General features: G+C 39.9%; 1 protein-coding gene across 1 annotated transcript in view; it reads right to left on the bottom strand.

Moving 5' to 3' along the window:
- The window catches only part of RYR3 (ryanodine receptor 3), a 473873-nt gene that overhangs the window by 77740 nt on the left and 373063 nt on the right, over positions 1-23070 (bottom strand). The window contains exons 64-68 of the mRNA XM_049790221.1: positions 22348-22586; positions 21029-21110; positions 14729-14859; positions 3606-3926; positions 441-681 (exon numbers count right to left, since the gene is read on the bottom strand). Of these exons, the coding sequence (XP_049646178.1) occupies positions 441-681; positions 3606-3926; positions 14729-14859; positions 21029-21110; positions 22348-22586 (1014 nt within the window). The remainder of the gene's footprint in view (positions 1-440; positions 682-3605; positions 3927-14728; positions 14860-21028; positions 21111-22347; positions 22587-23070) is intronic.

The raw sequence follows: 23070 nt of genomic DNA, 5'->3' as shown, positions 1-23070 counted from the left end.
ACCACCGTCCTTCTGCATGCAAGGCAAACGCCTTACCTCCATGCTATCTCTTCGGCCCCAGTATTTTCTTTTCATTCTTGCACAATTTCTCTGTTGTTCATTACCATTATCAAATAAAATAAAATTTTCATTTTGAAAACCCGGTTTGTGAAACCCCTTCAGAATAAGTTGAAGTGCTGAGTAGGTCACTGATGTCCAAGTTCATCAGTTTCCATTCATAAACTATGTTTTTAAACTAAGGAAGGAAGGGGTGGCCAGGCCATTGCCCATGGTACTGGTCAGGGAAGGCATTTTTCAGACAGGTTACACAAGGAAAGGTTGGGGGTGGGAAGAGATGATGGCAGTTGTAGTTGTGATCTTTCTCACTTCCTTTCATCTGTAACACATCTGTAACACAAATGACACCATTTTAACATCCCATGAATAGGTTTCCCCAGTACCTGTTGTTGTCCACATAGCGAATCAGCATGGGGTAGAAGGCGTAGAGGTCTCTGCAGAGCACTGCAAATTCATCCAGGATGAGCAACTCTGCCTCCTGTGTGTCCCCCTTGCAATCTGCTTTCAGCTGCTCTTCCTCCTGCACCGTCTTCACAGCCTTTTTCTTCAGTTTCTCCAGAGTTGGTATAAAGTGACTTCTGAGCAGGTCAGGCCTGGCTTTAGAGATGATTGGCTGGGCATACACTGTGTTCACAAATAAAGGGACCCTTATTATATATTTTATATATTATATATACATATATATGACAATAAATAAAAGGAAAGATATGAGGACAGATTGCCAGGCTGTAAAAGAAATACATCAACTCAGGAGGGTCCCCCTCTTTGCTCTCTTCCTTAATCTCCTTTGCACTCTGCTCTTATGAGGCAAAGCAGAGTGGCTCTCAAGGATCGTGAAAGAAGGGTATAGCAAGAAACATTACTATCCTTGTTTTCTGTCTGCAGGTCCAGGGGCATCTCTGTCACCACTGAACTTCTAATGCATGCAAAGTATTTGTCATTTTCTGTTGAAAATGAATTATCTTGCATTACATTCACATAGGGTGGGCTTTACTAGCAGTTCATAACAACTAGCACTAGTGCTAGGCCAAGAGAAAGACAGTCACATGTTTCCTGCCTGGTTTTATAGAAAATATGGGTTTATAACAACTCAACTACTGTTATCCACACCACCCCCCAGCTATTAAGTAGGTTTTCAGTATATTTCCTAGAAGTTTTTTTTTTTTTTGGGCCCTGAGAAATTAATTAGTTACTCTGAGCTAAAAATGACACAACAGAAAGGGCTGGGCCTTTAGAAGTCAAAGAGCAGAAGCAACCAGTGAGATGTGTGACTAAGACTTTGGCCTTCTTCAGAAAGGACCGGAGAGTGAACCTTGGCACAGGACTAATTCTAGTTTGATCCCTGGTACCTCATTGATTCCTGAGAAAGAATGGGTATAAATCCAAAGAAGGATCTCGAGTACCACAGGGGTGGCCCAAGTAAACTTTCGGCACTGTTAAGTCTGGAGTTGCACTACATTCTTAATTCCTTCTCACATATAACCAATGGCCCCAACTGGCTGAGGATTGCCAGGAGGGGTCCTGGACTCTTTGAGTACCAAGAATGAGACCCCCTACCTCACACACACACACAATTTTTTTTTGACTTTCTAAAGAAGAGATAAGAAATATAGCATGTCTTATTCTTTTGGTCATGAAAATATCTTACTAGTTAAAAATCAGAATCAGACCAGCCATGCTAAATAAAATCAAATCAACAGTCATAAACCATTAACAACATATAGCACATATTTCAAAGCTTCTTGAAACCATTTTAATTGCCACGGCCTATATTTCAGCACCTTTTCTTTCTAATCTCACTGTAGATTTCCCCTACCTCCCCATCCAGCATTAAAAAATGATGTTTTCAAAAGAGAAGATGAAAAGCACACTTTGATGAGACATACTCAAGGGAATGAAGACTAGTAGCATTCTAAGGGCTTGTATTTAACACCTCAGCCCTCACTGAGGACACAGCATCTAAAGTTTGGAGAAGAATGAGAGTAGAGACTTCAGACATGAGTGAATTGGGCTCGCTATTTGAAATGGACTTTATTTAGTCATCAGGAACTAAGTAACCTGAAGGTCTGACCTCTGGATTTACAGCAGGGCCACAGGACAAGTTCAGCTCCTACCAGTTGTCTAGGAGCTGAGATGCCTTTAGACTCTACTCCCTTTAGCAAACTGATCCTCTGATCCCTTTCCTTCCTTTTAATACAGATATAAAAATCAGAGTTCGTTAACACTCTGCTTAAGGGTTAACAATATTCTAGGACTTATGAGTAATAAAGGAACACCACTTTGGTTCACTTGTATGTTCATGGGGTCTATCATTTCCATCCATACCCTAAACAATCAAAATTTCATCCCAATTTTTTTTTCATTTTTATTTGTGGGAATAGGTCACACCCAACCATGTGTTCTGGTGGCTCTGTGTTCAGGGATAACTCCTGGAAGGATTTATGGGACCATATGGGATTCCAGGGATCAAATCCAGTTGGCTAATTGCAAGTAAAATACCCTACCTGCTATCCTATTGCTCCAGTCCTACCAGCTCTTTTCTAAGACAACAGGTGGTTAGAATATTTTCTTCCTCACTCTCACAGAATAACATATGCTTGTTTGTCCAAGAAGATTAATGTTTAGGTTTAAGATAGTTGTTTCCTTTACATCACTATTGTATTTCATAATACAGCATATTTTATGGATAAAACTATGAAGGTACTTTCTAAACTGTAGGTCTATCAAAGACAATGTCACTTTTTTCAACTTCATCTTCTTTGACTCTCAGGAATGCTAAATAGTCATGATTTTCTGACTTCGGGATGCATGACTAATCATGTTCTACGCCTTTATTTTACGAAGGATGGGAGTTGCTGGAGCACACACACCTGGTTGTGCTTAGGGGTCACTTTTGGCAATACTCAGGGGACCACATGCAGTGTCAAGGATTTAACTAGGATTGGCCTTGTGCAAGTGTTTTAATGCCTGAAGTAGGACTCTGGCCTTGCCTTTACTTTTTAGAAGTTTCTTCAGGAACATAATACCCACTAACAACACTAGGAGCCAGGTGCAAGAATTTTTAAGGGATAAACAAACAAACAAACAAACAAACAAAAAGAAGGCAAACCCAAGTGATGCTACTGAGCATTTACATGACTGTGTATCTTAGTAGCTTAGCATGCAGTGACGACAATAGAAGTGGCAGTGCTATTAAGAAACATCCCTGCCAGGTAGGAGGAATGCTACCCTAAGGAAATTACACAGGCTCACCAACAAGAATGTATGGACAATAATTACTGTCAGAGCGTCTAAAGTACTGAAAACCAACAAACAACATGAACACCTGAGCCAGCCAGAACTTATCAATAAGGGCTTCCTGAAGATTTGAGGGATTTGCAGAGCAAGAGCATCCCTGTGGGAAGATCTACAAAGGAGTTGGTTCATTAAGGAAGCTACTATTAAGTAACTTATGAAAGGAGGCATCATTTCTTTAAATTAGGAGAGTAACAGAGAACCCCAGCCTTTCGGTCCAGACCTCAGGCAGGAAGAGCAGCCACTTGTGGTACCTGCAATGCGCTTCATCCAGGAGGCCTCATCGATGCCCAGGTTGTTGTTGATGATTTTCAGAATGTTGCCCAGGACGACACTGAGGTGTTCAGAGGTGACCTTGGTGCACCAGGGCCCTGCACTGGGGGGCAGATGCTCAGGCCCCCGCTCCCACCAGTAGGACAGGTAGTTGCACAGCATGGGCAAGATCACCTCAATGACATGGGGCATCTCAGTGTATCGGGCCCCCGACTCGGCCAGTGCGTTGATATCCTTCATCAGGCCTTCCAGCTGTGGTATATCAGGACACATCTCCTCTGCTGTGTCTGGCATCCCCAGAACTGACCGGAACAACACAAAGGAGAACAGAGGGTCAGTAATTAAAAGGTACACATAGTACATAGAAAAAAAAAAACCCAAAACATAGCAAAGCCATGCCAATTTCATCTCCGTCTATGCATTAGGTTTTGCATAGAGAGGATGTGATGCGGAGTCCCTGAGCCTAAAAACATTTGTGGTATATTTTCCCACTCCTGTAGCCCTTAGAGGTAAGTTTCCATCCCCAGAATCTTAGATGAGTACATGTAAATGGGGGTGTGTGTAAGATGACACCTAGCTATTAACCCAAAACAAAGGCATTTCCCCAATTTTCTTTCCTTTTCACCTATCCCTTTAATATGTAAAGTTCACCTGGATCTTGATCCACCCTCCCCCATCTGGTTGAATTTGGACTGAGAATAAAGAAAAAGGAGTTCAGTTTGGGACGCTTGGAAAGATACCAGGAGGCAAGCAGCAGACTGTCTCTAGGACTCTCTCCTGTTTGGCCTGTTTATTAATTCCTTGCTGCTACCTTGCTTCCCCAGACCTGTCTGTCTGGGGGTGGAAACATGGCATGTAGGGTGGTTTCACACCGTGGGGATTTATTTTACAAATTATGCCCAAACAGCAATCCAGAGATCTGAGAACACCCCAATAATGGTGTTATTTGACTTTCTGGTCGATAATAACCATGACGGCTTCCTTGAATGGGATTGAGTGTACAGTGCCCTTCATTGGAACATCAGTGCACATGTCCCTGTTCTGAACATGGCAGAGGCCCCCTCAGATGGGACAGAAGCAGGCAGTGAAAGAAGGGAAAGAGCTAAAGACTCTGAGCAGTGTCCCAGAGGCCAAGGCCCACCACCTTTCTTCTACCAAAGGTACTTTTTGTGTGGTCCTCCCCACCCCAACCTGCAGCAAAGTTGAAGTCACTGATGGGGTAGAAGCCAAAGAGAAAACCCCATTTGAGGGGTACCAACAGCAGGGAGATAAGTGGGTCCTCTCACACAGATTCTGTCCAGGAACCTAAGGTCTTTATGTCCCAGATTAATTACAGAAGGAGAAGATGGAGGAGAAGATGAAGAATACAAACCCATCTGAAGCCCAACTGAGGAGAAGCTACTTTTAGAATCTCTTGCAATTTTCTTCTAGGTTAATCTCTTGACCCAATTTGCATTGGTCATTATATTGCTGGTTAAACTATGTGTTGTACCTGGATAGATTTTAATAGCTACTCTTTTTGTTTTATGCCCCAATGCAAACAGATAATTTTGTATCCAACTTTAGTGGTTTAGTACTAGTTTGCACAGTTCCAGGGATGCATAATGCTGTTAGATTTTTTTTTTTTTTGGTTTTTGGGCCACACCCGGTGATGCTCAGGGGTTACTCCTGGCTCTGTGCTCAGAAATTACTCCTGGCAGGCTTGGGAGATCAAATGGGATGCCGGGAATCGAACCTAGGTTCTTTCTGGGTCAGCCACATGCAAGGCAAACACCCTACCACTGTACTATCTCTCTGGCTTGGTTTATTAATTCTTGCCACTACCCTGCTTCTTCAGACCCATCTGCCTAGGGGTAGAAATACGATGTCTGGGTGATTTCACAACATGGGGATTTATTTTACTAAGGAGGGGGGTAGCATTTTCTTGCTGTTGCTGGGGAAACTACAGCTCCCAGGGGCTATATGGTCTTCCTTAGAGTCATATGAGGTAAAAACACTTGAACATGAGGAAAAAGCAATACAGCCAAGATACAGCTAAGGACATTTTTTTTATTAATATCTTTATTTAAACATCTTTTTTTATAATTATCTTTATTTAAACACCGTGATTACAAATATGATTACAGTTGTATGATTACAGTCATGTAAAGAACACCCCCCTTCATCAGTGCAACATTCCCACCACCAATTTCCCAGATCTCCCTCCTCCCCACCCCCACACCTGTACTCGAGACAGGCTTTCTACTTCCCCCATTCATTCACATTGTTATGATAGTTTTCAGTGTAGTCATCTGTCCAACTGCACTCATCACTCTATGTGATGAGCTTCATGTCATGAGCTGCACCTACCAGCTCTCATCTCTCTTGTCTCTGAGATACTGTTAAAAATGTCTTTCATTTTTCTTAAAACCCATAGATGGGTGAAATTATTCTGCATCTTTCTCCCTCTGACTTCACTCAGCATAATAGATTCCATGTACATCCATGTATAGAAAAATTTCATGACTTCATCTCTCCTGACGGCTGCATAGTATTCCATTGTGTATATGTACCACAGTTTCTTTAGCCACTCATCTGTTCAAGGGAATTTTGATTGTTTCCAGAGTCTGACTATTGTAAATAGTCCTGCAATGAATATAGGTGTAAGGAAGGGATTTTTGTATTGTATTTTTGTGTTCCTCGGGTATATTCCTAGGAGTGGTATAGCTGGATCCTATGGAAGCTCAATTTCCAGTTTGTGAAGGTATCTCCATATCGCTTTCCATAAATGTTGTACTAGATGACATTCCCACCATCAGTGAAAAAGAGTTCCTTTCTCTCCACATCCTTGCCAGCACTGCTTGTTTTCTGTTTTTGTGATGTGTGCCAATCTCAGTGGCGTGAGGTGGTACCTCGTAGTAGTTTTGATTTGCATCTCTCTGATGATTAGTGATGTTGAGCATCTTTTCATGTGCCTTTTGGCCATTTGCCTTTCTTCTTTTTCAAAGTGTTTGTTCATTTCTTCTCCCCATTTTTTGATGGGGTTAGTTGTTTTTTTCTTGTAGAGTTCTGTCAGTACCTTGTAAATTTTGGATATTAGTCCTTTATCTGATGAGTATTGGGTGAATAATTTCTCCCGCTCAGTGGGTGGCCTTTGTATTCTGGGCACTATCTCCTTTGAGATGCAGAAGCTTCTCAGCTTAATATAGTCCCATCTGTTTATCTCTGCTTTCACTTGTTTGGAAAGTGCTGTCTCCTCCTTAAAGATGCCTTTAGTCTCAATGTCCTGGAGTGTTTCACCTACATGTTGTTCTATATACCTTATAGTTTCAGATATGATATCAAGGTCTTTAATTCATTTGGATTTTACCTTTGTACATGGTGTTAGCTGGGGGTCTGAGTTCACTTTTTTGTAAGTGGCTAACCAGTTGTGCCAACAACACTTGTTGAATAGGCTTTCCTTGCTCCATTTAGGATTTCTTGCTCCTTTATCAAAAACTAAGTGGTTATATATCTGAGGAACATTCTCTGAGTACTCAAGTCTATTCCACTGATCTGAGGGTCTGTCTTTATCCCAATACCATGCTGTTTTTATAACTATTGCTTTGTAATACAGCTGAAAATTGGGGAAAGTAATGCCTCCCATATTCCTTTTCCCAAGGAGTGCTTTAGCTATTCGAGGTTGTTTATTGTTCCAAATGAATTACGGAAGTGTTTGATCCACTTCTTTGAAGAACGTCATGGGTATCTTTAGAGGAATCACGTTAAATCTGTACAATGCTTTTGGAAGTATTGCCATTTTAAACATCTTGATATTTAAACATCTTGATTACAAATATGATTGTATTGGGGTTCAGTCATGTAAAGAACACTCCCCTTCACCAATGCAACATTCCCATCACCGACATAAGGAACATTTCATATAACTTCAGGGGATAAGATGCCAGTCTTGCGTTTTTTACTTGGAACCCCACACTTTTGACATCTTCAGTCCCTGACCTTAATGGATCCACTATGGAAATGGAAGCACTGGGAGAAAGCAACTCATTTGTGGTTAGCTGTCAACTCATCAGTCAATCACTAGCAATATAGGTGTCCTATAAACCCCTCTTAAACAGCCCTTGGTCCAGAAATGAAAATGCTTTCCATCTGGCTAAAATTTAGGAGGTGCAGGGATCTAGAAAAATTGTATTCTGCATTTATAACTCATGACCTGAAATGACTCTGCTAAGCTCTCCTATCAATCACTTCAAACTTTTTGTTTTGGGACACTTATGGGCAAGGAAGAGCAAGCTAGTCCTTTTTCCTCAAACCAAAGGTTTAGGTCACTTCACTGAACAAAAACAGACAAGATGAAGTGGTAACAGATGGCGATCGATATGAAACTGAAGAAGGTTGTCAGAGACAAGAATCACAAACAGAAGCAGTCAGGATAGCTGTCCTGTTCTTCCTAAAGGACACACTCTCTCTCACAGGACAGAATGCAAGAAGATAACAAAGACTCTAGGTGAGAGACACAGGCTTATTGAGAGAGTAGCAAAAGCTTGGCAGGAGGCTTTGTTTATCTCAAGATCACTTCCCAGACAATTACTTTCTTTAGAGTCTAAGAAATCCTTTTTGATATTGGGAATAAAATGCAAAGTTTCACGATGAAGCAAAATATATTCAGTAAAATATATTCAGTAAAATGTATTTTGTGCTTAGTGAACTGAATTTGGTGTTTATGCTCTTTTCTGGTTTCTCCCTTCTGGAGATTTTAGGATCATGGTAAATTAAAGGGTAAAAAAGATGTCAGATTTAAAAACTGAATCAAATTATTTGGCCTTTTGAAATGGAAATATTTGCCAAAAAGAGATTGTTTCTGACTTCTCCCAGATTGGAATTCTTGGAGCAGAGATATCAATAATCCTGGCTATCAGGAATACAACACTGCCTCAGCTGAGATAAGCGGTTCTACTAGATGGTAAATTTGATTGCAAGTGATGGACATGGAGGAATATCCCTACTATGGACAAACCCCTGAAGTTCTAAAACCCTTTACCTAAATAAAGATATTTTTGTTAAGGTAAATATTCAGAAGCAAGATAAAGTTCTTCTTCATAAGTCACAAGGGGAACAATGTCCTTTAATAATCATATTTTGAAGTTGTGGTGAGAAAGAAATCTGTATCCACTGCTGGTGGGAATGTTGTCTGGCTTAGCCTCTAGAAAACAATATGGAGATCTATTAAAAAATAGGAATAGAACTCCTAACCATACTACTTCTTGACATCTATCCCCAAGATATGAAAACTTTAATTTAAAAAGATATATACACACCTATGCGCAATACAGTGCTTTATACAAAACTAAGACAGGGAAACAATCCAAATACCAAACTATTGATGAATATATTAAGAATTTGTATTATTAAAAATGACATATATATACAATGAAAAACTATGCAGCTCTAAGAAAGAACACAATCATGTAAAATTTTCTGTAACATGGATGGAAGTATAAGATATTATGTTGAGTGAACACAGTTGGAAGAAAAGGGATAGCTATAGAATGACCGTTCTCATCTGTGGGGCTTAAAGATAACAGCAAGTTAGCAACATGGGGTCAAAGGCAATATAACGGGAGAACTTATCCACACAGACCTGTCAATGAATCTTAGACTCACTGAATCTGAAACTATAGAACTAGAGCCCAGTGACCTTTATTTTAACAAGCCGTCTGAGTGACTGAATGTATGCTGTGTTTGGGAAACACTGAATTCAAGTTTAAAGTCACATTTCTTCACCCATTAACCCTTTCATCAAGAACATCCCATCAGAGATCAACACTTTTGTTTTTGGGGGCAAACCAAGCAATTTCAAGAGCTATTCCTGGCATAGTAAGTCTTCCTCTCCTTGGGGGGACTGGGTGTTTAACATGGGTTTCCCCTGAAAAGTATGCACCCAGGCCTTTTGAGTTTTCTCTTTAGTCTCATCACTTTTTTGCAGCATGATCAGACAACTTATCTGGCAACCACAGGATTTTCTCTCTTTCTTTGTATTATTTTTTCTTAATAAGGGTGCAGAAGTTTACTAGATGGCTACTAGAATATTTAGGTCAGTAATATATTTTTATATATTTTAATATGTTCTGATAAAATAATCCAAGTTTTTCTAGTTTTGAATAACGGACACACAATAGCATTAATCCTTTTAGGCATATGTTCGTTTTTAGATGAATCAGAAAACACTCTAGCATGTTACACAGAGTTACTGAGATGTGTAACTGCTAGAAAAATAGCAACTGTCAACTAATAGAAAATTCCAGTTGATGAAAGGCGTGATAACTAGCTCATTTTGTACTCCTAAATCAAAGGCCGATGTCATTTATCACCTTATACATCCCTACCACGCTCTGAGACCTTAGGCTATTCACTTAGTCTCTTGGGTAAAGTGTCGATCCCCAGAGAGAGTAGTAAGCCATCAGTCATTCTCTGACAAGTTCTTCCAAGCAATCCTAGTTGTTGCAAAATATATCAGTCTTATACATGCTTTTTGATTAACATTGTGGGGACTATAAGTAGCCATGGGTGCCCTATGTTAGGAAAGCTTCTTGATCTGGGGACCAAACGTAGAGCCTCAAGGCAAGTGTTCTAACTCTGAGTCACACCTTTAGAACTACATATGATTTTTTAAATTTGTTTTTGGGTCACACCCAGCAGTGCTCAGGGGTTACTCCTGGCTCTATGCTCAGAAATTGCTCCTGGCAGGCTCAAGGAGACTATATGGGATGCCAGGATTTAAACCATCGACCTTCTGTATGCAAGGCAAACGCTTTACCTCCATGCTATTTCTCCGGCCCCAGAACTACACATGATTTAAAAAAAACTTGTTTGTTCAAAGTGGTATTGGGAATTGAACCTAGGGCCTTACATATGTGGGGCAAGTGCTTGCCCTTTGAGCTACATCCTGGTCTTAAAATGCTACCTGTTAAAGAGCCATAACACTATCAGCATTCACTCTCTACTGATTAACTGAATGATGGAAAATATGATTTGGAAGTCTTGGCACTAGAGTGTGTCTAAATACAACCTTCTCTCATTCTTGTGTAAATGCTCATGAATGACCTTTTTATGAATGTCTTAGTAAATCAACAAAAAGGTATACAATATAAGAAGCAACTTTTTCAAAAGCCCTTGAGACCAAAAAAATAGTTACTTTCTTCCTCCCAAAGACAATAGTTCTAAGAGGACATGACCCGAAAATGAAAAAGAAACACACACACACACACACACACACACACACACACACACACACACACACACACACACACACACACACACACGATGAAATGAATTCAGGAGTTCCAACATGTAAGCCTTCCATTCTTAAGAAGCAGGCAGCTCAGTGGGAAGTCTGGAAACGCAAGAGAGCATTTTCCTGAAATCTGAGGTATTTATTAGGAAGTAACAGACCACACCTGGAAGTGGGATTAGGTGGTCAAACACCAATCCAAGGTACCACATTCAAAGATGTTTCCAACCAATGGGATCCAACTAATCCCACAGACACTAAAACCTATAGTGGTAAGACTCAGCAGCAGAATGGACGGAAGAAGCTGAAAATTGAACCAGTGATCTAGAAGATAAGGGATAATCGATAGAAAAGAGGCAATAAAAAGTAATCAAAAAAAGAATGAAGATATTTAAATATACTTAATTAGAATCACAGGAATTCCAAAAGAAAAGAAAAAACTCAGAACTCCCTCGATTTGAGGAGGGAGATTTGTGCACTGATTCAGGAGGTCCAAAGAGTGCCCAGTCAGAGGCAATAGTTTTGCTTTGTCTGTGATTTATTCTCTGAGGACTCTCAGAACCATGCTGTGGGGAAAGGATAGGAGAAAGCAACGAAAGGGAAGAGAAAGGAGAAGGAGGGGAGGAGAGAAAAGAAGATGTAAAGAGAAGTGAAGAGAGAGAGAGAGACTACTTTTAGTGGAAGCGAATAAAAGTCTGAATATCCACACAGCCATGATTTGCCTTCTCCCTTCATATTTGGGAATCATCAAGCCTTGGGCTGGCATTTGCCTGCAGGCATCAAGGTCATTTCTCAGTGTTACCACAGCTGCTTAGTTGCTCAGCAACAATTCTGGCATCAGATCTGACTCACTGGGAATCAGACACTGGAAATGTATTTTTGCTAGTCTCAAGAAAGGAAAGGAAGAGCAAGAGGAGGCAGAGGGGTGAGGAAGTTAACCTGGAGATTCACAGGAGCCATTGGAAAGTGAGGGGCTTTGTCTAAATGGTTCTTGTCATCAATTGTCGAGGTAATGCATTTTTAAAAAACTTTATTTATTGATTGGTTGTTTGGTTTTTGAGCCACACCCAGCTGTGCTCAGGGGTTACTTGTGGCTCTAAACTCAGAAATCACCCATGGCAGGCTGGGGGCTCATATGGGATGCCGGGAATTGAACCTGGGTTCCTGCTGGGTTGGCCTCATGCAAAGCAAAATGCTCTACTGCTGTGCTATCTCTCGGTAATGCTTCAGTAATGTATTTATTTTCTCTAAATATAAAGTGGGAATAAAGCTGCCCCAGTATAATTCTACATTTAATTAAAAAAAAAAGAGTGGTAGCAAAGTAAAATGTGGGGAGAATCCTTACTCTCTAAGAACTCCCACTCAGGGAGCTGGAGAGAGAGCACAGTGGTATGGTGTTTGCTTTGCTGTGGCCAACCGGAGAGGAACCCGGTTTGATTTCCAGCACCCAGATGGTCTCCAGCCTGGGGGCAATTTCTGAATGCAGAGCCAGGAATAACCCCTGAGCACTGCTGGGTGTGGTCCAATAACCAATTAATCAATAAATAAATAAAGTTTAAAAAAATATAAAAGTTCCCACTCAGGTTCACACGACAGTGTGAAAAAGTAGCTAGCACTTAACAGAAGTGCTTGGCATGTACTGGCATTGTATACCAATATTTGAAAAAAAAATGCTGATTGAAAAGGGGAAGGTCCCAAATGATTTACTCTGCCCCATTATCACCTTAATCTTGATTAGATCCAAGAGTTTTGCTTCTTGGTAATATCCAATTGCCCTCATTCTTTCTAGCTAGCATTCAAGTGTGCAAATTCCTGTTTGAAGTTTTCTGTAATTATTGTCTTAATTGCATTATGGTCACAGCTCACCCACATATCACAACACTCTCTCCATCCTCTAAAAGCAAATTATCAACCGGCCTTGGATGCTAGTTTATTTTTTTAATTAATTTTTTTTCTTATTTAAGCACCATGATTACATACATGGATGCTAGTTCTAAATCATTTACAACAGGGAAGAAAAAGTTTCTCTGTAAAGACGCGGGCTGGAGTGATGGCACAGTGGTAGGGTGTTTGCCTTGCATGTGGCTGACCCAGGACGGATCCTGGTTGGATCTCTGGCATCCCTTATGGTCCAAGCCTGTCACGAGGGATTTCTGAATGCAGTTGGGAGTAACCCCAACTGAGCGCTGCTGGGTGTGGCTCCAAAACGACAACAACAACAACAAACACCAAAATAATAAGAAAAGAAAAAGATGCAGACAGTTTGGCATTTGAGGCCAGACAGTCTTGCTGTAGCTACTACTCATCTCTATCTAGTCTGACTGATGGACCACAGAATGTGCCACTCTAAAATAATTTTCTTTAGCATAAAGAATGAATGCTATGAGCTTATTATTATTATTATTATTATTATTATTATTATTATTATTTTCTTTTTGGCCACACCTGGTGATGCTCAAGGGTTACTCCTAGCTATATGCTCAGAAATCACTCCTGACTTGGGGCACCAGATGGGATGACAGAGATCAAACGGAGGTCTGTCCTGGATCAGCTGTGTGCAAGGCAAATGCCCTACCACTGCGCTATTATTTTTAAGGAACTGCAGACATAATAGAAGCTCTGGAAACAGGGCAGTCACCTTTTGTAGGAGAAATCTACGATTATAAATACAACTTGTAGTAAGTGTAAAGGAGATTTGTGTCAGCAAGAGTTATTAATAGAACTACATTTTCACTGTCGAGATTTGTCCACATAGCAGGGCAAACTGTTGGCCTGGTTCTCATCTCAATGAATTTCTCACCTCCAACATCCCTCTATTGAAGCTCCCAATTCTTGTCTTTTCTTTAGCTCAGGAAGGTACAGAAATTCAAAGATCCTGCTACATATTTGTCCCAAACTTCTGTGTGGAACGTATGTAATAGGCATGTAATACAATTATCCTCTTCTTAAGCCATAATTTCTTTCTTTTTTTTTTTTTTTTTGGCAACAGCTGGTGACACTCAGGGTGTCCTCAGAAATAGCTCATGGCTTGGGGGACCATATGGCATGCTGGGGATTGAACCCAGGTCCATCCTGGACAGCAGCATGCAAGGCAAATGTCCTACCACTGTGCTATCACTCCAGTCCCAGCCATGATTTTTTTGCAGTTCTCAACTAAGTACAGTGATGGATAGAAAGAATTTAGTTTATCCTCTTCTCTACACATTACTCAATAAATCAATAAATCATTGTTTACAAAAAAAGATAGTGGACCAGATTTGGCCTATATGCAGTTTACTCCCATCTTTTGAAAACTTTGTTTATTAGCACCCCTGCTGGATCCTTTCTTATAAGAAGATAGCTCCCTCCTTTTTATGAAACAAACAGAACAAAAAACCACTTTATTCTTCACAAAGATGATGGAAACTGAGTTGTCATTTTTCTTGGAAATTCAATCTTTCCTTGGCTTCGAAGAGGGTACTTTGTGTTACTTGGGATGAGACTCTCCTGAAGAAGAACTGTCACAAAAGTAGACTTAGCTCTAGGAACAGAAGAAAACAGACCCAGGACAGAGCAAGAGAAACTGATTTGTTGGGCAGGAAGGGATTTAGAAATCAACTGCACCATTGTCTCATTTTACAGAAGAGGAAATCAAAGCCTAATAACATGAAAGGACTTGCCCATTTCCTATAAATTTGTAGACATACCATTAGGTCCCTTGCCGACATGTAGGACCGCTTAGTCCATTTGAATCCATGGTATAAAGGGCAACTCTCTGTATCCACAGCTTCACTTTGTGCTCTTTTCCCCTGACTCCATGGAATGGATTAATAACCTCTGTGGGAAGATACTTACTCGATCTCTCCCTGGGGGTCTTGGTGTTGAAGACTGAGAGAGGATTATAGCGGTTAAGGGTAGGCTCCAGGAATGCCACTGGAATAGCTGCTACCAATGAGGCCAGACATTCTCCAAGGGCAGGGCGTTGCCTGAACACAAAACAAAACAAAACAATTTAGAAGTGGCAATACACATGTTGGATGCATACAATGTAGACTAGTAAATTCTCTTTCCCAGGAATCCCCTTCCTGTTATCCCATTGTAACACTGGACACCTGAGCTTAGCAAGGGTGTATGCACTTATTTCTCTTTATATTTATTTGGATACAAATCAATTGTTTAGAATTTTATCCCTCTCTGCAATCCAGTTAGTTCTTAACTGACTGAGATGAAATTATACATAGGATAGCTTTATTCCTGCTCAGCCAATATGTTTGAAAGCTAGTTCTATTGTGTATCCAAATCAACCTTGATCCCCACCATGTTATCAAAATGTTTTCAAATTATTGGTGCAGTTTTCCTGTGTGTCTATTCCCTGCTATGGATGGAATCTTTATCCACAAGCAGGAATAGGGGATACTAGATCCGAAACATATTGCTTTATATTCGGGAAAAAACTCTCTAACATGTATTACTTCTCTCCTTTTCACAAACATTTTCTGCTCATTATTAATTGAGTCCTAGGTTTTAAGTCTTTCTATGAAGCCAGCAAGCAATCAAAACAAGAATCTTGGAATTCATAGTTCAGGCTTTTGGTTCTCCAACAGAGAGAAGATGTGAATGATTGCAGGGTACAACTGCAAGGCTGACTAATTAGAAAGAGTCAATGGCCAAAACAGAGCCAGGACTGAAATAGTGCTTCCCCTCCTAGAACTGGGCTTCATCTTAGACTTGTATTGTCAATCCCAGCAGGTCCTTTCTGCTAGCGTGGTAATCCAGTGACAGTGGATTATTCAAGGGCTCTGAATGGGGCTGACATGTATTGCTCTCTGATGAATGAGAAACCACCGTCATGTTTCCCACCCTTTTCTACCATGCACTGGCATTCAGTCACAAACGACAAACCTATCCTATCAATTATATATGTAATTTCAGTTCCCAAATGAGGGGGGAGGGAATATCTTTAAATAAACCAAGAAAGTGAATTCTCTATCAGACCAGGACTCAAAGATAATTTTGTAGGAAATAGAGACCAGAGGTCTATAATTAAGAATTGGATGGAATCTACAGAGTTCAAAGCCTGCCTTGTTTGCATTGCTTTTTCTTGTGGGGGACACACTCTGTGATGCTCAGGGGTTTCTCCTGGCTATGCACTCAGAAATTGCTCCTAGCTTGGGGGACCATATTGGATGCCAGGGGATTGAACCATAGTCTGAGCATGCCCCTGCATTGCCCTATGATCATCTAAAATTAAGTACTAATGCTACATCTCTAAAGCCCTTAAGCACAATTCTCAGAAGCTGAGAATGTTGATTTGTATCTTGGAGGTGTCACTAACTATCATAGAGAAAACTGAAAACCAGAGAGGGAACATGTGAAGTCATGAACAAATGTGCATCTCCCTACTACCATCCTATTGAAATAGAAAAGTACTCATCTTTGAGGAAGTCCATTTAGCTCCCCACCAAAAATTGTTCCAAGGATTATAATAGTTCTTCCTCACTATGTCATGAACCAATACTTTCAGCAGCATCAAGAATCCAGAATGCCAGGAGACCATGCTACCCAGAAATGAATAAATAAGCATTTACTTTGAAATGGTGGGAGGCAGGAGTACCATTGTTTGCCAATGAGTTAGCTAGTTAAGTCTTAGCATTTGCTTTGCTTCCCCCAAATGTTGAATTATTTTATTTTAACTAAATACACAAAACCCCAAGGCACCATGGAATTATAATCAACATTTGTGGACTAATTATAAGGACTAGAATAAATGTATGTCTTAGAATTAGAGAGAGAGACACACATTTGAGTTGTATTGATATGTGACTGTGGATATAATCCAGGAACAAAAAGACAATACATAAATGTTCTCTGCCCCCTTATGTTCAGCACAGCACAATTTACAATAGCCAGAAATGGGAAACAAACCTAGCTTCCTGAAAACAATGGTTAAAGAAACTGTGGTATATCTACACAATGGAATACCATGCAGCCATTAAGAAAAAAATAAAGTCATGAAATTTGATTATACATGAATGGACATGGTGACTTTTATGCTGAGTGGAATTAGCCAGAGGGAAAGGGGTAGACATAGAATAATATCACTCATTTGTGGGGTATAAGTAAAATAAAAGATAGTACAGTAACAATATTGAGACAATAGAATTAAGGATCAGGAGTTGCAGCCCAGTGTAGGAAGCTTGCCATAAAGAGCTGTGAGTGTAGTTAGAATAGAAAAGGGTCTATTAGGACAATGATAGTTGAAACTGATCATTCTGGACAAGAACTCAGTATTGAAAGGGGAGAAAATGACATGCAAGGCACCCCTTCATTGTGACAATATTGCAGACCACAGTGCCAAAAAAGTAAGAAGAGAGAGGGAGAAAGAGAGAGAGAGAGAAAGAGCAAATAGCTTGCTCTAGAGACAGTCTAGGGGGACATTTATGCGTGTGGATCACAACAGAGAAGGCTTGCAGAAATAGCTTCAGAGCAACAAACTTGAAGAGTTTATCAGTGGATATGAAAACTGCTTATCTTCAATTTTCACTTTTTGTACAGTACTGAAAAGAGCTTCAGTTGTACCCGATGACATGGGGGGTAGGAGGGAACCTGGGGACATTGCTGGAGGGAATTTGACACTGGCAGTGGCACTGGTCTTGGAACATTTATGTTTGAAAGTCAACTATGAGTAAATTTAAACATCATGGTGCCTCAAAGAAATTTTTTTTTAAAAAGTGTCCCATTTGTATTTTGTTTATGTTACTTCTTTGTTAGACAAGTTGCTGGCTTTTGATGTTGATGTCTCTTTTGATTCCCCGCCCCAACCGAGTCTTAGGGTCTTGCTTCCCAAATATGTGTTGTGTCAGGAACACAGGCAGTGGCAAAATCACAATAATAATAATTAGGCTGTGAATAGATCTGAAGCTTTGACATCTTGAAATCTTCTTCCAGTATATTCCAGAGGATGCCAAGAAGAGGAAATAAATAGCAGAAGGGAAGAAAGTGAGAGGCAGAGCTCAGCTCTAGTCTAGATCATTGAGCTTAAAATTTTAGAGAAAAATTGCAAAATTTGATGATAAGAAATGGTCAAAAATGACAGGGCAGAAAACATAAAAAACATCCTTAAAATGTGTAGGAAACAGCACATTTGGAGGGAAAGTTAATGCTAAATATAATAAATTTCATTTTCAGAGAATTCTCCATGGTTAAAGGCCTGAGTCGCTTGTCCTCTAGCATTCTTATCTGAAAGCTCCACATGTTGATAACTATTTCAGTATTGTTCCAGAGAATATTCTGATAAAAAGCAACTTTCTCCTCTCCACAGTTAACCCTTTCATCAAACTGGCTGCAATCCATCCTTGTCACATGCACAAGGTATAGATGGAAACCAATTATTTTATGGCTTCCCTTGGAACTGTAGAGACACTCATTATCCAAAGGATAATTAAGTCAAAGTTGTCAAAGAAGTAATGGGTTTTTATGAAACTTTGCATCCTAAAATCCTCCAAGAACTAGAAAACTATTGTAGTAGGAATGGTGTTTGAAATTAACTTCAACCATGGGTGAAATCAAACAAGGATGAGAAAATAGAAAACAAATTATTGTTTATTTTGTCTTGGGCCATACCTTGTGGAAACATGCAATCCTAGGGATTAAATGAGGTTTGGTTACTTGTAAGGCATGCATCAATCCCTATACTATCTCTCTGGTTCTTCTGAAAAAAGGGGAAACTTTTGGGATCTGAAGCAGAGAGCAGAAAGTTCTGGAAGTATATTGCAAGAAAGGAAAGGGCAGGGGCCCAGGCAGATAGAATAGGAGGAAAGGATCTTCTGCCTTGGACGTGGCTGCCTTTGATTTGCTCCTTAGTGACTTAAGCATTGCCAGGAGTAATCCTTAGCACAGAGTCAGGAACAATTTCTGGGCACTGATGGATGTGGCCTAAATCCCTCAAAGAATAAATTAGAAGAAATGGATAGGGAATTTTTTGCTTTATGAACTAGGTGTAAAACAACTATGTGCACATGCAGTACAGTTATCAACAACTTCCTTTGGGAAATGGATTCAGGTGTGTGTGTGTGTGTGTGTGTGTGTGTGTGTGTGTGTGTGTGTGTTGATAAAGAGTGGAAGGGCAAGAAAGGTCTGGCTTTCAGAATACAGACTTTATATATCTCTATGCTGTTTTATTGTACTTTTTGTTTTGTTTTTGCCACACCTGTTGATGCTCAGGGGTTTCTCCTGGCTCTGCACTGGCTTTGCACCACTCCTGGTGGTACTTGGGGAGCTATATAAAATGCTGGGGAATACAGCACTGGGGGTGCAGGGCAAGCACTCTACCCACTGTATTATTTCTCAGTCCCAACAGTATTTTTTTTTAATAGCAAGCTTCACTTTCACAACACAGAAGAAATAGAATACATGAAAGTCAATAATTGCAACATCATCACAAATATGGGATTTCCAATTTTCAGTTCTTTAGTTTAACTATGAGAGAGGCAATGAGAAGTTCTGGCTGAGGGGCTGTTTCCTCCACCACTGGCTCCTGCCAACTGGGTTCTAAAACGTAAGTGCCAATATTCACAGGATAGTGCAGGGCAGATAAGCAATAAAACGAATGAATATATGAATAAAGTATGAAAAGGCTTGAAGAGCAGTCTTTTTTTCCTGACCTGACATTTCAGCGTTGACCTTTGACTTTTTTTTTCCAAGGAAAATAATGCATAAGATTTTCAAAAAGTTGTAAAAAAAGGCACACTCACAAAGATTTATGCACGTACATATAGAAGCTGAGAGACTTAGAGAGACATAGAGAAAGTGTTCTTAAATGCTTAATGGAAAAAATATAAAATGTTTTGATTAAAAAATGCTCAGTGGAAAAACCTGTGGGCACCAACGGTCATTAGTTTTCTTATTGGTTTGGTATGAAACATTATCAATACTGAATCTCTCTAGTTTCTATTTACATATGACAAAATTATTTCCCATATTTAATGTAAACAATAGGAAAAATTACACATCCTTCGATCCTCACATTGAACATTTAACTGGTTGACCAAGAATTCCCGCAGGGCTGAGCCCCCTAAGAATTGTTTAGAAGCCCCTGAATCCTAGAGAAACTGTAACTACAAAGAGACACTTATTAATTTTTTTGGTTAGAAAATTTTTAGTTCTCTGATTCTTGAAGGAACCTAAGTATATAATTTTCTTTACTGAGGAACTTCAGTGAGAATTTATGCAAGGGTTGATGTGAAATTAGTTTTCATACTTTGTGTGATAATGGCATGATACCTAGAAGAATATATAGAGACAAAACACCAAGGAGGTGTAGGGATTAAGTAATTTAAAGCATGGATTGAAAAAATTTAAAAAATAAATAAAAATAAAATTAAAAAAATAAAGCATGGGTTGAATTTCTTCTCTAGTCCTCAGTTGAATGTGCAGAGGAAAAACAAAAGAGGGAGATGGGGAGAAACTATCTTCCAAGGATTAAACTGAGAACATGCAGAGCCTGGTAATATTCTGCTTATCCCTCTGATCTTCTTTGTGGAATTAACTAGAACAACACAACAACAAGGCATTTGAAGCTCAAAAGCAGGGGGTCACCAAAGGCCTCCCTTGCTCCAGGCAGATTAGAAAACACAGCTGAAATTCTAGTACCTCTCAGAAAACAGCCTGCCTGATTCAATTTTATTGAATAGCATTTCTGCTCCCCGAGTCTGCACTTTTTTTAAACTCTAGCTAATCTGACAGCCAAGAATGGTAAAGGTCCAGGCAGAATTGTATGCAGAAAAACTCATTGAACACTAAAACAACTAACTGCATCTCATCCCTTGAGTTTATTGGTGAGATAGGAAACTGTGCTTATAAAGAAAGAGACATATCTTTCGCATTTTTCTGTCCACAATTCCAATTTTGCTTGGCTTTATTGCCCTTCCTGTCACATACAGACACCGACTAACTCCACAGAAGCAAAACATTCTAACAGCCTCATTACACTTCTTAATATGCCATAAACATTTCATAACCAAGGCTCAAAATTACCATACCTCTTCAGTGAGCATTTTGATTTTGCCAATTGAAAAGAGGTTATTAAGTGTTTAAAAAAAAGTGTAAGCAAATTATTTTTCCTGAGCATGCTCAATCCTTTCGTTCACTAATTACCTTTCAACATAGATGTTCTTTCCTGTCCCAAGGGAGTACAGACTTCCCAGTATGTGATAGCATGAAATCTGCACGTCGCCCACTGTAAAGAACAAGATATGTCATTTCAGCACTTTGGTCTCAGTTCTTAGCCTCCCACACACAGAGTCCATCCAGTACTGGGAAGAAAAAGTGTTGACATCAGCCAAGAGTCAAAAATCTTCTTTTGAACACGGGGACCCTTCCCACTCACACAAGGGTGTTGGAATGGTTAAATTCGACAGGAAGAAAATGGTCCAGAGTTTTATCTGTTTTTTTGAGGGGGAGTGGAACTTTTTATGAATTATATTGCTTCTTGGGTCCTTTGGGTCTTTCTATGCAGTATTTGTTTTTCTGCAACTATGGGAGAGACTAGTTAGATTTTATCCTTCTATGAAAGGAAGAATACAAAAATTTTGACTTTCATCCATTTCCTAACATATATATATATTCCTGTGTTTTGAGAAAGTAAAATCCCTTGTGTCTGCCTTTCTGTATGGAAATTTTCTAAAATCTAAGTCAAACATAATTTTGTCAAGTTTAATAAAAGAAGGGGCATGTTCTATGCATGAGTGCAAAGAGTTTTGTCTGTAACCTATATGTCTTATAGAGTGTCTGGTACTCTGCTAAGGCTAGGACACATCTATGGCAATAAGAATTAATTTTTATTTTTTCCAAAAGGAGGTGCACTCTTTATATAGTGTAAGATACCAAGTCTCCCCCCCCCCCCCATTCCTCTTCTCTATTGCATGGAAGGAACTGATTTCAGTTGTTCCGGGACACGAAATAACTAACCTTAGCTATTGATAGCAACTGCCTAAATTAAATGCAATTAAGTGCCAAAACCTTAAATGTGAAACTCTTAAGTTTCGTGGCAGAATATTTGCTCATGGACTGTACATGTACTAAATGAAAACTGACATAAACTCAGTTGACTCTGGTTTTCTCAAGACTCAGAGAATGAAACATTAGCATCTTTCTCTTTCTTCCAATGTATCAATGCCTCATCTTGACAGGAAAATTGGTGCTGGAAAAACCCTGGGAGCCAAGCTCTACTTCCTTCTGAATTACTCATATAATCTTTGCAATGCCAATGGGAGTACAATGGTTCAGGGACAACATGACATAGTACATGTCCAACTGAGGGATTTTTTTCTTGAGAAATCTGTTACTTTCCTTCTAAATCCATAAAATATGTGAAATAAGGATCTCTGCTTCGTTAAGGACAAACTAGGTCAATTTTCCACTTCCTCTCTGTGGCACATGCCCACAAATCCCTGACAGAGAGCAGAGTAACTCACAGAGCAAATCCACCCCGAATTGATGCTGGGCCACGTGCTCAAAGATGGAGGTGAGGATGGGGAGTAGAGCCACTGTGGTATAGTTGATATTTTGAGAAACACCTTTAATCTGTGTTCTGGAATGGGTAAACTTCCCTAGTTTCAGGTTTTCCAAAGTCTTCTCTAAGTCTTCCGCAGCATTTTCAAAAAAGGCTCGTAAGCCTGCTTTCACCAGCTCGGAGCCTGATTTCATGACAGTCCTGTAAGCAAACAATGATCATGATCAGAAGCACAGTGTGAACCAATGGCTCCTCTAGGCACTGACACCCCTTGCCCAGGCTGCTGAAGGGGTGTAGCATTGACTGACATTTGTCACGACAGTCACTGGAGGACACTGTCAGGAAAAAATGAGTGCAGATGGTATCCAGATTCACTCTCTCAAAAGGGCAAGCACTTGGCTGAGCGTTTGGTGCGAGGGAATTGGCTTTTATTACTTCAGAAAATCAGGAGAGCGAGACTAAAATGGACATGGGTCTACTGCAGTCTTCTGCAAATATTAATTAAAAAGGATAGGTGAATATTACTTGCAAATGACCATAGGATCATTTTTATAAAGACTATCAAGAAAAATCTGTCTCTTGTGATACAGAACTTATTAGATAGAGGCCACAGGGAGTTCAACTGAGGCGTCAGTTCGGGTTTTCTTACAGAGATGACACAGACTGGAAAAAGGAAGAGGGACAA

The sequence above is a fragment of the Suncus etruscus genome, chromosome 16 (genome assembly GCF_024139225.1).
Source record: "Suncus etruscus isolate mSunEtr1 chromosome 16, mSunEtr1.pri.cur, whole genome shotgun sequence".
In the NCBI taxonomy this organism is placed as follows: Eukaryota; Metazoa; Chordata; class Mammalia; order Eulipotyphla; family Soricidae; genus Suncus; species Suncus etruscus.
The sequence above is the reverse complement of the archived record's forward strand: the minus strand, read 5'-3'. Positions and strand labels throughout refer to the sequence as shown.